The 17,450-nt window shown below is 38.2% G+C and overlaps 1 protein-coding gene across 1 annotated transcript in view; it reads left to right on the forward strand.

Annotated features, from left to right (window-relative positions):
- The window catches only part of ADAMTSL3 (ADAMTS like 3), a 169,002-nt gene that overhangs the window by 19,796 nt on the left and 131,756 nt on the right, over window positions 1–17,450 (forward strand). Inside the window, exon 3 of the mRNA XM_058033732.1 lies at window positions 8,879–8,998. Coding sequence (XP_057889715.1) covers window positions 8,879–8,998 — 120 coding nt within the window. The remainder of the gene's footprint in view (window positions 1–8,878; window positions 8,999–17,450) is intronic.

The following is a 17,450-nucleotide window of genomic DNA, read 5'->3' on the forward strand; positions in this document are numbered from 1 at the left end:
TATATGAGAATTAAGTGTATTTTTTAGTTCTGTATATTATACTGTGTGGGAGCTAAGTATTGTGAAAAGTCTTGCATTCCCTCACACTTTTCCTGTTTTTCCTGATGGTGCTAAGACTCTTTTGCTGTGCCCAACAGTGTACTATGTTCCATTTTGCTCACATATAAATACACAAATTGCTACCACTTGTATTGCCTTTCTTGGGGTGTTGAGACCTGCATGAAGAAAAGTTGGTCATATGAAGTGGAAGGGATTTTTCCTTAAATCCTGAGTCCTGCTGTCACACCAGTGTGGGCATGTCACTGTGGCCAGGTGAAAACAAAGAGGCATTTCACAAGTGCTGTGTAGAATTGTTAACAAAATGGTGCATGAATTTTCACCTGTCCAGAATTTTTGCTTTATGTTAGTTTTTAGGAGGATTTTTGTTAAACTGTAACTTTTGGTTACCTAGGAGCATTCACACCTTTTTTCAAAACATTTCTTCAGCACTATTAGAGTAGTTATCCAGTGTGGATACTGGGCAAGGCAATGAAGAGGGAGTAATTTATTAGAAAAGGGGATGTTGGTCTTTCAAGCCAGTTGGGTGCTGTTCATCTCACTAGGAAAGGATTAGGCTTCTACAGCTTCTTGTTCGTCTTATGAGGCCTCTATTTGTCAATATTTTGTGGTGTTACTGAGTAATCCTGAGGTCTGTGCTAGTGCATAGGGGTCTTGGCCCTTCATGGTAGAGGCTTCTTCCACCCATTAAAGGAATGACCCTGCGTCCTTTCTCATTTCATTTTGTTCTTTCCTTTGCTCCTTAAGCAACGTGAATCTTCATTCAGTGCATGTGTTAATTTATTGAGCTTTATACTCCAGCTGCTTCTGACAGCAATCCTACATAGCCTTAAACTATTCTTCTTCCTTGCCTTTTGTGAAGAAATCTGCAGTTCCTCAAAGATTATGGTCCCAGTCTCCTCCAGTTTGTAACTGGACCTGTAACTGGGATCACAGACAAGCAGGGTTGTGAGTTTCCTGCAAAGGAGTGCAGTTGTCAGCAGCTTGTCAGTTTAACAACAAATAAATCCTTCACACGTGGTGTTTGTGATAGAGGACACTAACAAAATGTCCTGGATTTGGCTGTGTGGAGTTAATTTTCCACCTGGTAGCTGGTGTAGTGCTGTATTATGGATTTAGGATGAGAATAATGGTGTTTTGGTTGCTGCTGAGCAGTGCTTTCACTAAGCTGAGGACTTCCCATCTTCTTACACTGTCCTGCCAGCCCGGAGGCTGCACAAGAAACTGGGAGGGGGCACAGCCAGGGGAGTCCAAGTGGCCACTGGGATATCCCATGCTGGGTGGGAACAAACTAAACAATAAAACTGTGGAAAATTAGCCAGGGATGGGTGGCTAATACTCAGGGACTGGCTGGGCATCAGTCAGCAAATACAGAGCACTTGCACTGGGCATCCCTTGTTTTGTGCATTTTTAATCATTATTATTATTGTTTTGTTTTATTTTTTTGTCCTGTTAAACTGTCTTTAGTCTGTCTTGCACGATTTTTAGAAGGGGTTTAAGTGAAATGCTATTTTCTGTCTCATTTCCAGATATTCCTTCCTTTCACTGTTTCATCACAGAGGAGAGTTGATAAAGGGGATTCAATCTTAAACAAAAAAGGCTGAAAACATCCTCCAACCATTTCCATGCCCTCAAAGCAGCTTTGGGGAACATGCAGTTGGAATCTTCACTCACCAGTGTAGATGGTTTTATCTAGATGCTATAAAATTTCTTTTCTCTTGGATTTAAACATACCTGTGCCCCTTACCCATTCCCCAAGGCTAAGCTAAAGACTTGGAGAAATAATTGGGTATTGCATATTTTGAAAGCAGGATCTGATCCACAGTCACTAACTTTCTGACAGTAATTGGAAATGAACTGCTTTTGGGGTTATCTTCTCTGGGTGCTGAATTTGACCCCCTTGGCTCTTATTTATACAAAACTAGGGAGACCTGAGCAAGCAGTGCTGCTCACAGACCTACAATTGTTGTGTTGCAAGGGATGCTGTCCTGCTGCAGCTGGATTTGGGTCCTGGTTCTGTGGGAAGGTCCCTGAGAACTTTGCCACTGATATCACTGGGAGCACCTTCAGTTGCTGGTGCTGCTCTTTTTAGAGCAAATTTTAGGCACATCTGATCAATTCTTTGGAAAGAAGGCAGAGTCTGCCTAACACAGAGTTTAGAAGAAGCTTCACTGGAAGTAGGAAAATTTCAGGGTTCATATTTCTTTTAGAAATATTTCTTTTAAAAATATGAAGTTGATATTTAAGCTGGGTTTTGAAAATAAATGAAGTTTTGGCTAAATACTGCTGCAGCCTTTCAGTGAAATGTTTAATCTTGTAGCCAGACAATAACAAGAGAAAACATAAGTAATTGTTGATAAATATCCAAAAGCTTAATCACTAGTATAAATTTTAGAGGGTGCAGAAAAAGATTTCAGAATGTGTTGATCTCAGCCTGCAGCCCAAGCTATGCCAAAGAAAATGTATTTACATTTAATCAAGAAACGTGGTGGTAAAAATGTCCTTTTGAAAAGACTGAAAGACAGGATCTTAATTAAAAAACTAAATGCTCTCCATTGTTCTTGCTGTTTCAGTGCTGGCTTGAGGCTGCACAAACTGAGAGCCTGCAGAGAGGTTTGGGCTAAACACTTTAGCTCTGGTGACGTGATCTCAAACCCATTCCAGCCCTGGAACGGCTCCGAGCGCTCCGGCGGGCGCAGGGTGGTTCGAGCAGCAGAGGTGATGCAGGCAGTGGCTTCCTTGCAGCTGTGAATATGATTACAGCTACAGCTTAGGTTCATTTTCAGTGATAGGCACTTCAAACAATAGCTGAGCTATCAGTTTCTGAGTTGCTTGCTGGCAGTGTTTTACTGTGTTGGAAAAATGGTGGCTTATCCAAAATACTTAAGAATTGTCTTTTGCTTATCTTTATATGTATCTTCAACTCAGAGGCACATTTTTCCAAGCTTGTTTTATTTCTTCATGTTCAAGCAGGCCTAGAATGAGAGATGAGAGGAAAAAATAATTAGATTTGGGTTTAATCAGACATGTCTTAAGTCTGTTTTTAATATGGAATGAACATGGAAGAACAATCCCTGAGTCTCCCCCTCTAGTTCAGTCCCCAGCAGAGCTTTAGACTCAATGTTTCAGATTGTCTCAGTTGTGACTTCCCTGATGAAATCTGACAGCCAAATTTTCTTTCAGGATTCTTCTATGAAGAAGTGCTTGACTTCAGTTCGGCCAAGTCCTCTTTCATTTTTCTAGCAGAAATGACATTTATACTTTAATTCTGATTTTAAATGCTGGCCTCTTAGTTTAATATTAATAATTAAATAATTGGCCTGGTCTGCAGAAATGCTGAGCTGCTGGCAGCTGCTGTGGAAACTCAGTTCCCTTGCAGGGTCTTTAAATGTTTCAGAGTGTCTAGCATCAGGAAGCTGTTTCTGTAGATCTTGGCCATGACAAAAGCTAATCTGACCCTTACTGGATATTTATTCATCAGGATTGCTTGCTCTGGAGATAGCTGAGGTTCTGGACTGTTAGTGTGACATTGTTTATCTGGAAATACACTTTTTCATGTTGTGGTGAAGCTGCAGTGCAGTGCTCAATCTAACATTTTTGTATTGGAGTCCTTGAAAATCCATTAAACTAAACTGCTACTTAGCTGGTATATTACTTCCCTGGGGCGTAAATCAAATGCTGCAGCAGCTCAGGAGACACATATTTAACTTGAATTAAATGGGAATACACACATTTTGGTATATGATTGGACTTGCTGTGCATATTAATCTGACAAACATGTATTTACAAGTCATTAAGAAAGCAGATAATTTTTCTCATTTTGCTTTTCTTGTCTTTTTTTCCCCCCTAAAACAATGATTTTGGAAATGAATGCTGCCCATTTTCCACTTCCAACAAGAACTAATAAAAGAGCCACAAAACTATGGAAAGCAAACTGCCTTCACTGTCTTTCTCTTTTCTTTACAGAATTTACTTTGGGCAGGGTAGTGCACTTGTGCATAACTGTAAAGCTTTTGTTGATTGGACCTTTGATGTTTTGTCTGTGTTTCTTTTTAAAAGTAAGATATTGAGGCAGTTTCAGGAAGAACATGGCATTTGTAATTTTCAGCATTTGGAATAGATAATTTTGAAGCTCTCCTCGGCATTACTTCAGTTTGCTCTCCTTATGCTCCCAATTTTAGCAAGGACACAGGCCTAATTATGGAATGACTGATTTAAGTGTAGGTAATGTTTATATGTATTAAGGGTACATAAAAGGAAGAGTTCTTACTTTTCTTTGTATGTGGTCATTGGCGCCAAGAAAGTCTAAAATTAAAAATTCCTCTGTACCTGCAATATTAATGTTTTATTTCTAATTATGTTCAGATAATTTCTTTGAGCTATTACACCTCTGTTTTCTCATTTTCTTGACATTCACAGCTCAGATTTAATAGAAAGCTCTCTTTCTAAAGCTTCCGCTGTCTACATGTAAACATGGAACAATTCCTTTCAAGTCTCCTCGTGGCTGTGATTAAGTAGAATAGTAGCATGCCATTATGAGGTTTAGTTGAGCTTTGTCTTGGCCTTAGTATCAAATTATCTCCAAGAACTGTAGACTAAACCAGATTTTGAATTTATCAGAAATTACAATGGCAGTTTAAATCTTTGGATGAAATTATTACTCTCCGACTTGAAAGGAATGACCAATGATTAATATTTATAATTTTTAGTAATGGAAAACTCTACAGTTTAGTGATTTGATAATTTTAAGTAAGCTGGATGAAAATAGCTAACATGAATCCTGGGTCTTAAGGAAATAAAGAGCAGTTCAAGAGCAGTACTTTGCATCGTGTGGTGCTTTCAGAATGTGCCACAGGGATTCATTTTGGGTCACACAAAGCAGAAGTTGTGCCCCAGCAGCACCTCCTGCTCAGTCACTGGGAGCTCAGTCCTTCCCAGCCTTGCTAATGGCAGCTTTGGCTGGGAAGCACTCAGCGACCATTCCTCTGACTCTCAAAAATAAAATAAAATCCTCAAATCCTCAACTCCAGCAGCTTCTAGTCAGTGTTCTACAGAGCAAGGAAACTCTGCAGCAGCAGAGGCAACATGCAGCTCTTGGTGGAAGGAGATCTAAAAGCCAGAGCTTGGATACAGGCAGCTCTTTGTGTCTTGTGCAGTTGAAAGTGGAAGAGTAATTTGGTCTTTCAGCACTCAGGTGGGGAGTGGTGAGTGAGGCAGCAATCACAGCTGGCATCAAAGCTGTGCTCCAGCATAATAAAGGCTGGAATAAACCCAGTGCCTTTCACACTTCCCCCTTCTGCTGATCAGGACAGCTCTCCTTGATCACATAGCTGGAAAGATGTAGCATGGAAGGCCTTATTTTTTCAGTTTCTGACTAATAAGTTACATGTCCTAATGGACCAGGAAGATTTTCAAACGCTGTTCTGTTTCCAATTTTTATATTTATTTTTTTGTCAGTAGGTAATATGTACTTCCTTGCTGCATGATATATTAATGTCAGTGAATTTTATGTAGTGATTAGTATTATATCTGCTTTGGCTATGTTATCACCCTCTACTGTCTTCATATGCTTAAGATCATAAAATCTGGTTTAAAATGCCTGCTTTAAATCTTAAGTGTACTTGTAACTTGACACATTTAATTTAAAGCTGTTGAGATTAAACTGGCCATTAAACAGACCTAAAGCACTAGCATGAAATGTAATTGTTTTCTGAAACTTGCACTTATAGTCTTTACTTTAAAACATGAATTTATATCAGATTAGCTAAATCATTCAGAGATGATCTCAAATATACTATAAACCCACAGACTGTTGAAATTTGAATTATGTTTAAGCCAAAGTGCCCATAGAAATATAAAAGCCTCATAAGGAGCATTGGTGGATTCCTCAGTGGGGAATAAAATGGACTAAGTGGAAACATTCTATTTTGTGTTCAGTACAATGTATGAATGAAAGTGCATTGGGAACATGCAGCCTCTTTGGAGGTGCCTGCATCTAGGTGCTAAAAATGTTTTTCTGCTGCTTTGGTGAGTAGATAAAAAAAAAGTTCTTTGAACATTTGAAGATTTGATTTTTTTAAAAATTAACTTTTCAGTTTGGGTTGTTTATCAGATGCAAATCATTGGTTTCAACATCAGTTTGCTATGACAGCTGATAGTGTGTTCTTAGTGGTTTTTTTTGTTTGTTTGTTTTTAATTAATTGCTTGGCTGCATTCTTTCCTACTTGACTTATACCAGACAGGTAGCAGTACCTATTGCTGCAGCTGACAATCAGTTTCCATTGTAACCTCCTGTGTAACCTTATAAAATATCTGCATTTTACACTGAGTTTTCCATGCTTGGAATCCAGATTTTGCTTGCCTGAATCTAGCAAGCATTCCTCTTCTCCTCAAGTGCCTAACTGCTCGTGAGCTTTTCACAAGAAAATGGAATGTGGGTTAGAAACCCCTAGTTTTTCTTGTTATGCTTTTCAAATTGCTATTTCAGCTTCAAATATTGGCATGTTTTATATTCAAAGCATAATACTGATTAGTGTCCAAAGACTTTATATTTTAAATGTTTAAACTACAAAGATGAGACATGCAAACAAGTTTACTGCTCTGTATCCTACTGACAAATTTGTTTATGAGAGATTAGGCAACAGTGTGATATATCCAATAGCTAAGAGATATAGTGGGGTAATTTTGATTCTCTCCTGCCTGTAAATTAGGAAAATCTTCCAAAAATATTGTTATTAATCACTAGCACTTAACAGGATTATTTTCCAAAGTGTTCTACAGATATAAACTAAACAATGCACTGTTAAGGTAGGTCAGTAGGTGTTGTAATTGTTTTACACCTGGCAAAACCGAGGCAGAAATGCTAAGTACTTTAAGCCAGGCCACTTGAGGTTTAGAATGCCTCTCTCTCTTCATTAGCCCGGTGCTGAAATCCCGGGATGACATCACTGCCGTGTTCCCTCGCAGAGATCTGTGACAGGGGAAGGATGCCAGATTATGTCAGCCCCTCTCGTGTCAGGGCTTGCATCAGCTCAGGCTCTGCAGCAGGCAGCACTGCAGGCCTCTTCTGGTGGCCTTATGGGGAGCTGTTGTTACCAAACGTGGATTTGTTCTCCATATTTTATTACTTAATTGTGCATCAATGAGGGCAGTTGGCTGAAGAGTAAAAAGGAGATCTCTGCTGTAATAAGCTTTATAGAAATGTAAGGATAATATGGTGTGAATATGAATTACTCTTATGTAGGACTGATGAAAAAATCCTCTTTACAGTCTTGTTCAGTCTTGCTTGCTGAAATGTGACCTTCACCCCAGTCTAGACATATCCTTTGCAAGCTATTTCTAGTTTACATGAAGACTGCTTGATTTCAACCAAGTATGTTAATCTGATGCTGTCATGACTGATGGGGTTTGCAGTCCGAGATGCTGACAGCTCTCAACAGAGTCAGCAAAAGCCCTGTAAGCTTCTCCAGACCATCCTGCAAATGACATGCCATCTGCTTTATATGATATAACTTGTGAGCTTCAGAAGGTGAACTTACTGCAAGAGAGAAAGTGCAGTGGATCTTAGCTTCGTTTTCCACCACAAACTGCTTTAAATTGTGATTGCTTTAGGAATCTCCTGTTAGCTGGCACCTATATTTGGTACAGTTCTAGCCAAGAGTCTAGAAACTGGGTGATGGCAGCTGCCAGCTTTCTGTTGAAATTGCTGTGTAAATGTCAATACATACTGTTTAATTACACCCTTATTTATTAAGTTTATTCATGGGTAAATGTCCAGCAGTAACTTGCACATTTCAGGCCTTTTTTTCTTCCCTGAAAGGTTTCTACCTTTTGGAAGGGAATGCTCATCTCCTTGCCCTGTCCTCATTACACAGCTGGACTCAATATTCATTCTGCATTCAAAAGATGATTGCTTATTTTCTCTAGTATACAAACCAGTTGGCTTCTCAGGGCAGTGTTAAATGCAGGAGGAGTAAGGGCAGGAAAGTCTGTGAATAGCATTTGCTGCATATCTGGGCTGCTGGAGACCTCCAGTGCAGGGAGATGCTGCTGGCCCAGCCCGGGCTGGGTGTGCTGAGCAGCCTCAGGTGTGCTGTGATGTCTCACCAGGCACAGATGCTCCAAGCTAAAGCTGTTTCTCCAATCAGACAGGTGTCAGACAGCCCAGCTGGAGGTGCCAGCTATGATTCTGACAGAATTAACTCCTCTGTAGCTTGAAATGAGCCCTTTTTCCTTTCCCAGCCTGTTCTCAAATGCTCTTCCCCGGTTGTGAATAGTGTCCTGAACTAATATGGAGCACTGCCTGTGCTAGCTCCAGTCATTCCTATTTCTTCCTTGCAGTAATATCTTCCTGCAAGATAGGAAAATAATTGAGTGTAATGGCTTGCTATTGGACTAGATGAGCCCTCATGATATCATTCTGTCTTTGTTTCTCCCTGTAAAAATAAAATATGTTGCATTTAACCAAAAGCCAGTTACCTGCAGTAGCTACTTCTGTAGTGAAGTGCCTGAGGAAAAAGAAAGTGTAACATTGCTTTTTGAATGTCTTTGAGCAGTGATGTTTGATAAGCCAGAGATGATCTCCTTTGGTTTAGTAGATTTTTCTGAAATCAAGGCATCTTGATTTAAACCTCTGTATGTATTTAGCATGTCTCCATCATAGCAAAATATCCACCCAGAAATACCATGCCTTAAAACACAACACTTTCTATTTTTCCCTCCAGAAGTTCATGTCTAGATGTTGTAATTATATGCATAGTCTTTTAAAAAAATTACTTGTGTTTGTAGTAGGTGTAACGTGACCTCTCTGATTTCCTTGCAGACAAGAGCAGAGCAGTCCCAAGGTGCATACTTCCTGCCTGAGTTTGCACTTTCTCCACAGGGGAGTTTTCTTGAGGACACCACGGGGGAGCAGTTCCTCACTTACCGTTACGATGACCAGGTCAGTGTGCCACGTGTGAAAATTATAGAGGTGGATTGGCTCATGGGACTCTGATATCAGATATTAATGTGGAACAGAGTAAGATTGAGAGCGAGTCTTATCTTTTGGAGGCACATCAAATTGATAGCAAGTTGAATGACAACACACTACACAAAATCCAAATTAACGCACTCAGTTTCATAAATAAGTGCAACCACTTTTATAAAATATTAATAGGAGGTAATGGAGACAAAAGCAGCACTATTTTAGAGATGTTTTGATATTTATAGTTACATCTGCAGAATATGTAGAATTAGAAGTGATTGTCCTCTCTGTGAATTGTTTGACTCATTTTATTTAATGGAAAAATAAGTGTTAGGCAGATTTTTCACTTTCCAGCTTGTGAAAAGTCAGAATATTGTATTAGTTTATGAAGTTTTTGTAAGGGAAGGTTGGGCCAATTATAAAGAAACAAATGGGAATAATGGATGGAACAGTGTTTAGAAAGAAACAAATTATTTTTTTTAAGGTTAAAATTTTTTAATGCTTTCTCCAGACTCATAGAAACATTATGTTAAACATGGAATATAGATATAAATGTAAAGAAAGCAACATAAAAGAAATGCTGTTAGTCTTGGCAAAAGATCTGAAGTAAACCTAGGAAATGTGTGGCGTGCTGTGGAAATTTACTCATAACACAATGTGTTCCAGGAGTCAGTTGAATTTCACATCAAAACTCTCTGAATTACATTCATAGACACTTAGAGTACATTTCTCAATGTAAGAAGAGGGAGTTTGTTAGGAAACATTCCCTGTGGAAGTGAGAGAAGAGCCAGACTTGCCCTGCATCCCAAGGTGTGGTTCTGTCAGTGATGGGCAGATGTATTTTGGAAGATGGGCTCCTTGCAGGAGCTGCTTGAAGAAAAGAGTTTGCTCATCACTATCCTAAAAGAGGGAACTGAGGTGAGTTTATTTGAGCTTTAATCTGACAATGTTTTCAGACAGACGAAAGGAAGCAGAAAAGCTACCATAGAAAGCATGCTGAGCCACTGTGAACTGTTTGAATTTAGTTTAAATGTTTACAAAAATTCATACTTTTGCTTCCCTAGAGGGTCTTGATTATCAACAGAAAAGGTTCTTGGATAAGACCTTCCTTGGACTAAACACCTGGGAAAGCAATAACTTACAGGACAGTAAAATGCAGCTGCAACTCAGGCTGCATTTAATGACAGTAGTTGAAAAACACTATAAAGGTTATACACTTTGATCAGAATAGTTTCCATTTAATGGAGCACGTTCTTGAGAAGATGATAAATCAAATATAACAGAGGCTTAGTCTGAGTCTTTGACTAGACTGTTTGGAATATGTGAATAATATAGCTGATTAAAAAACAAACAAAATGAATCCCCTTGAAAAAGCCTCAAATACCAGCATAGCTCTATGCAGAAGCCAGTTCAAAGCCCAATTCCATTTGATGGAAAGAATTCCATTTGCTGGAAAGTTTTCCATTAATTCCGTTGAGATCTGAATTGGATCTAGGTTATGGCCAGCTTCTGTTCTTTCATAAATGTGATTTAGTTTTGAAGCCTGCTCTTCCCAGACACTTAGCAGTATGAAATTTAGTTTGAATTCCTGGAACTGAAAGTGGTGCTGAAACATCAAAATGTTAAAAGTAAAAGCAACTGTATTAGTAGTAGTTTCTTTTGAAGAAAATTCAGTCCCTAAGCATTATATATTGAAAGTTACAAATACATTGAATGCAGATGGGAGCTGATCTGTATCTCTAGCTTTACCTTCCTGCAAGTATACAAGGATTTCTCTGGTGAATAAAAAGATTTTCCTTGATTTTCTAGGAAATGAATCATAGGTTTGTAATAATACACAGTTACAATTATACTTTTGCTGAAATGCTAATACAAAACTCAATTGTATCATGGTCAAACTGGGTAAGAAAACTAGATTTTTTTTCTCTCTGCTTCATTCAACTCTTTCTTTTGACATTTATGATATGAATGGATGGAAGTCATAAAACCAGAGGGTGAAAATCCTTCATTGGGTTATCTCTTGAATTTTTATAAGCTGGAATGGATATGTTTGATACATGATAAATTTGAGGTGAATAAAAAGAGAGAAATATATATACATTGAAAGCCTATTTTAACCTATCCAACACAGAAGTGGAATCAGTACTGGAAGGTTACCACATAAATTAAGAATACACACACCTTAATTCCTTAATTTAATTTTAGCAATTAATTTTCTGTCTTGCCCTACTGTGAAGGGCTGCTGGCCTTTGGGAAATAGATTCCTTCCTTTTCCCTGATGTCCAGAATTGTCCTCTGGGCATCCCCACAGGGTCCTGGTGTTCCTGTGCATCCCAAATTACACCTGAAAATTGGCAAATTGAAATAACCTTGTGCACTTAGAACCTCTGTTCTTTTGGCTAGGCAATCTTGAGACACTTGCAGGAAAACCATCTATCCCTATCTTCCCAATGTGCCCTTTTCCCCCTTGTGCTGTTCTTTTTCTCCAGGCCAGTTAATTTCCAGTGAGAGATGGATAATATTTTTACATAGCAGCATCATCATCGTCATGATCCAAGATTAGTTTCCTTACATCCTCCAAACACAGGAATGTTTCAAGGGGTTTTCTTTGGCTGTTGTGTATGATATTTTTCAAGCAGGGAGCCAGTTTAATCAGAATCATTCATTCCTTTGTTAGTAAGTAATCTCAGTAAAATAGAACTAGCTGTTACTTAAATATTCAAAAGTATTTGCTATCTGAAATGACAAGCTTACAGTTTGAAATGAAAGATGAGTAAATATTAATAGGAACACACTGTACTCTGCTCTAGCCCAGCAGAATTACACATGGATTCATGTTGTACATGCAAGATAGTACATTTTGTTCTGGTTTAATCTGGCAGGACTGTGCTCTCATTTTTGTACAAGACTGCACTAACCTCTTTGCATATTTTGTTGCTCTATGTGTATTTAAGAATTACATGCAGATGAAATTCTTTGGCTAGATATTTTCAAAATTCAGTGAATATATTTCTTACCACTTCTATGATTATAGAGGAAGATACCTTTAAAGATCTGATTAAATACTGACACTGGGGTGGTATCTGCATACAGTGGGATATTATAGTTTTGACACATTTATTGCTGTATCTTCAGGGAAAAACGGTGATTCAAAGCAAATACCTCTCTGGGATCCCAAAGGACAGAAATGTAGAAATGTCTAAATTGAACATTTTCTAAAGGCTTCTGCATTGTTGACCATATGATATCTTGTATCAGTGCATTGCAACCTTCATTTCTGAGATTTTACTGGGTCAATGCAATTTAAACCTAACTTGGTACCAAACAGATTTTGATGCATAGCCAAAGACTTCAACTGCTGTAAAAAATCTGAGATTAAAAAAAATATGGCCCCTTACCATTAATGAAAATAGTTAAATAACTGAATAAATGTCTGAAAATAAATTAAATTATTAAATGAATATACAAGTAACAACCCTTTCTACAAGTTTGAGATACATGTTGAACCTTGCCATAAGGAACAATTTCCTAGTATTCTTTCTGATTTCTTTTGGCTTTTCACCTTTTAATCTACTACAAGGAATTTTTTTCTTTTCCAAAATACTAGTAGTACTGGAAAGCTTTCTTGCAGAAATAAAATGTTCTTGTTTTCTGACACTTAAGGTATTGCTTCCAAGTATTAAAACCATTCCATATGACGGACCACCAAGAAGGACAGCAGTGAAAACTTGGTTGGGCTGAATGTGTTTGAAGTACATTTCCACTTTGATTGGCTGGCTGGCTGAGAGTTCTCTTGGGGTTGTGGGTAAAAAAGGGGAAGGAAAAAAGAAAATAAGTTTATCTTTAAAGAGAGAAAATGTTTGCTTGACCAGTTAGCTTTCTAGTTGACCTTGCTTCTTCTAAATTGTATGATGTTTACCAGTTTAAACTCACAACAAGGATAGCCTGATTCTGGAATTAGACATATGGTTCTAAGTAGTCCAATCTTGGCAAAGAAATATAGTGTTTCTAAACAAATATTAATGAAAATCTGCACTATCAGGCTTGTGTTTAGCTATTCAAGGTAAGGTAGAAACTGGTCAGTCTGTTTTCAACTAGATGTGCAAGTTGTAATACCCAGGCTGCAGCTGCTACAGTTCATTTAATACCTGGTCTTTCTTTGGGTTTGCTAGAAAAGTGCCTTGTTATAAAGTGAATGCCAAAATCAGGAAAATATTCTCATTAAAGACTTGTCTTCCACAAATAGAAATAGTCTGTCTTGGCTTCTGCTTTTTCACAAGGAAAAGGAGCATGACATTTAAAGTATTAATTTGAAAGAATGCAGTGGAACTGAGGGTCTGAATTACTTTAAAAATTAATATTGAACTAAACTGATTTACTCCTATTACTCCACCTTTTTATTTGTAGTCCAGCAGCAATACCTGTTTGTGTCTGTTCTGTAAGTTTTTTCACATTGCACCTAGGAAACTCTTGTGTGGGCAGAAGTTGTCTTATGTGTCCCACTGGGCTGACAGCCGATTTTCCACAATTTCCTTCATCTCCTTCCCCATTCCACCTGCTGCCGATCGCCATCCTCCCTGCTCTGCTCTGGCTTGGCGCGTCAGCTGCTTGCTGCCTTCTGCTCCCAGCCTGAGCCTCTTCATTCCCTTCCCTTTTGCATCTCAATCACCAGAGAAATGGAGCCACGCGTTTTCAGGCCTGGGGATGAGTCAGTCATGGAAGGGACATCGCTGCAAATTAAAACATCAGTGAAGACAAGCTCTAATCCCTGGAAAGGAGGAAGATTTGTAGTTAGTGGCTCGCTTGCTTCCCATGCACATAAAGCTTCACTACTCTGATTTGAGAAGGAGCCTGAAACTTGTGTTTTTCTCTGGCAAACCATTTTTGTGGATACCCTAAAAAAGCATTCAGAACTATTAAAAAGGCTTAACATCTTGAGTCTTAATGTCTAGCTCTTCATTTAGAGATTTTTTTTTGAATAAACAAACTGTTTTCAAGTGGCCACAAACTATTTCAGGAATTCTCCTATAATGAAAACATTCCACTATGGAACACTTGGTGGTTTTATTTGTGTATTTGGAGAATGAACTGATAAACTTAATTTTATCCAAGCACCAGAATTGCAACCACTAATATGTGGCTGTGGGAATTTCAGCACTGTATTAGAAACTCTCCTTTTCTGCTATGCAGAAGACTGACCTTGCAGTCCTCATTCAGTCAGTCTGCTGATATTAGAATAACACTGATTTCACTGACTTGAGTCCTGCAAGTCTTTCCATTCTCCTAGCTAGGACATCTTGTGTAAATAACAAATTACTAGGTCAGGTTTGTAGTACTCCATACTAATCCTACAGATGTCTGTAATGAGTTTATAATCATATTTAAGGAGTTTACAGCCATGTGTTTGTGAGGCTGTGTGAAGATAAAAAGCATCATTTGGTGTTTCTCTGAAAATTAAACTGATGGTGATGTTAGGTGTTCCATAATATTTTTAATTCTACTCCTTTTTTTATATATACCTTTTTTTTTCCCCACAGGTTTAATTTTGGTCTCTATTTTAAAGAATATGTTTTTGTTGGTTTTTTTTTTTGGGTAAGGAAGTTAGCTCTGTAATCAAGTGAAATGTGTTTCTGATTTGCAATGGAAAGGAGGGAAAGGAGGCAAGGATTAAGAGAAAATGAAAACCACTTAACTTCAGGCAAAAGTACTCTTAGAGGGACTGGTACTGCCTAATTCAGGCATGATCCTATTCAAACAATACTTTTGTTTAGGCTAATTGCTGGCTGGGAGTGTGTGAGCAGCATATGCACGAGTAATTATATCATTACTTGTGTGTGATAGGTTGCTTAGTGAACTGAAAATTGTTTTTAAATACTTCTATTTATTGGCAAACTGAATGGGGAACTGGCACTTGTTAAAAGCACCAACTACCAATTTTTGTTCAGGGTTTTGTTGTTCAGAGCAAATAGTGGAGCTGCTGTTTGCAGCCCGTGTTTCTTCGTGCACCAAGAATTACAGACTTCCTTGTTTTCTGTTACAGCCTCAGTCCCAGCCCTGCCAAAGGTCTCTGTGTGTAAATCATACTTACAGAAGCCAGCAGGTCTTCACCTTGTGCAGCATAGCAGCCTTCACAGGGAATCTGTAACAGCGCGGTTTCTGCAGCAAACACACTTTAGATCATTTCAATTTGGACCAAATGCATTCCAAGAGGCTGCAATCCTATTCCAGCGAGTTCTGTGGTGAAAATCACTGCCCTGGGTCTGTACTCCTCCTGATGACACCGAGCTCAGCAGCTGGCAGAGCAGTCCCAGGTAGCAGCCGTGGCCCCTCGTTTGCAAGGTCATCCCCCAGAGTGATTTATCAAGGAGGAAAGGAGAATGGACCAAAGCTTTTAGTTGTTTCTCTTCTTCTTGCACCCCTGGATGCTGGACAGATATTGGGGCTGCTCTGACTGACTGATACTGGTACTGACTTTCTTCCTTTTTTCTTAGAGATACTTTTGGGGCCACAAATTGATCTTTACTCAGTTTGAGGTTGAGCTACACAGGAAAAAACCCACTTTAATACTAAGTACCTTGCTTTTCTAGCATCTCTGCCATGAACAGTTTTCATAGAAGACTGAAATGTTTAAACTCACAATCAGTGTTTCATGTTGTAATGTTTGCAATTCTAAGTTTTCTCAAATATGTTTTTAATTTCTAGCAGTAGATTAAAAGTATTTTTTAAATTAGTAATATTTTTTAACTTTTCATTTTCCAAGGAGGAGACAGAAGGATGTGTACTTGGGCAAATATTCTACTGTAAAGTCTTTAACTCAATTCTGCTACACTGGGCTAGTAACAGGACACCTGATGAATTGACATTATACAGATAGGTGCTCATTGGACGTTCTTTAGAGGAGCCCAATGATTAAATAATGAGAGATTGATACAATGCAATGCGAATTTCCCACTGACCTCCTCGTGCCCCTGGTGAACCTCCAGAAGTTGATACATGTTCTTATCCAAGAATTTTGACATTGATAAAGGTTTAGGTTCAGCCTTCTAAATTAAGACTGAAAGGTCTGGAGGTAACAGAAATAATCCCATGCTTACACAGTAGTGCTGCTATCATCTATCAATAAGAGTTCATTGAGATACAGTGGAGAAGTACTTCTAAATCAAAAAGATATATTTTAAGTACTGTGGGAAATGCAGTGCTTGGAACTGGAAAGTCATTCTTCAGATATCCACGGTGAGGGGATGTTTTAGGCTGATAAAGCCTGATGGTGCATTAATCACTTGGCTTGTACAGCACAAATATTTTGAAACTGTTTTTTCACTGGTCTTAAACAAGGAAAGAGCAGATTGCATTTAGTTTTTTGATAATTCAGCTAAATTTATTGAACTTCTTGAGCTGTTTAAGCTCCTGTTAAATTTTGCACAAATAAGAAGATAAAATTATTTTGCTGAATTTCTCATGAAGGGTGAATGTGATCAATATGGATTTTATTTTTTTTCAGTGTCATTTCTGCCAGAGATAACATTTAAAGCCCTGTAAGAGTTTATAGAAGCTTCTTCTTTTAACATGGGAAGCCTTAGTAAAAAATTGAAAGAAATTTCAGTTTATGCTGTTCCTAGAAAAATTATTAGGAAAATGTTTGCTTGATAAAATTATTCATCCCATGTTAAGGTGTTTCTGATAGAATTACATTGTTTTGCAAGGCAGTGGGTAATTTAAACAGCATTTAAATGATTGAGCATGTGGATAATATCCCTCATACACTTAACAGTCATCCTTTCAGGCCTGTCCAGCATAGGAAAATTATTTATAGGAGAGACTGAAGGTCACAATGACCCTTTTAGTAGAGACGTACTTGAACCTGAATTTCTTCCAGTTTGTATGCCTCTAATGTAGAAGATGAAGTGAAAAATCTTCTTTTAAAAATCTGCATCTTTTGGCTTTGTTTCTAGATTGACTTTGTTTCTAGGAATAGTTAAAATGCTTCTTGATGTCATTAACACTTGCATAAAGAACCAGGCTTGGGACAACTAAAGAACAATCTCTTTTCCAATTCCAACAGTAATTTTGCTCTTTACTGTTTCAAAACAACTGTCAGAATTAAAGCTAAATTATTTCTCCTATTAGACTTCAGATGCTATTTTCTTACACAGAAGAAAATTACCTACATTAATTATCAATTTTGGCAATAACAGGAAAAATGGTAATTTAAGTTCATTGAGAGGATCACCCCTGACAACTGTATTTTTCATTTTCAGAGCTTGGAATGTGTTGCAGGCTGTGGCACTGTAGGATCTGAGGCATTTTAATTCTCCTGATGGTGCTGTGTGTGTCAGGTGTAGGTGCAGCATCCCACCAACACTTCTGCTGAGCCTTGGCTTGGAGCCTTAGGGGTACTGAGTGTGTCCATGACTTTCAGAAACAAAAC

The sequence above is a fragment of the Melospiza georgiana genome, chromosome 13 (assembly GCF_028018845.1).
Source record: "Melospiza georgiana isolate bMelGeo1 chromosome 13, bMelGeo1.pri, whole genome shotgun sequence".
Lineage (NCBI taxonomy): Eukaryota > Metazoa > Chordata > Aves > Passeriformes > Passerellidae > Melospiza > Melospiza georgiana.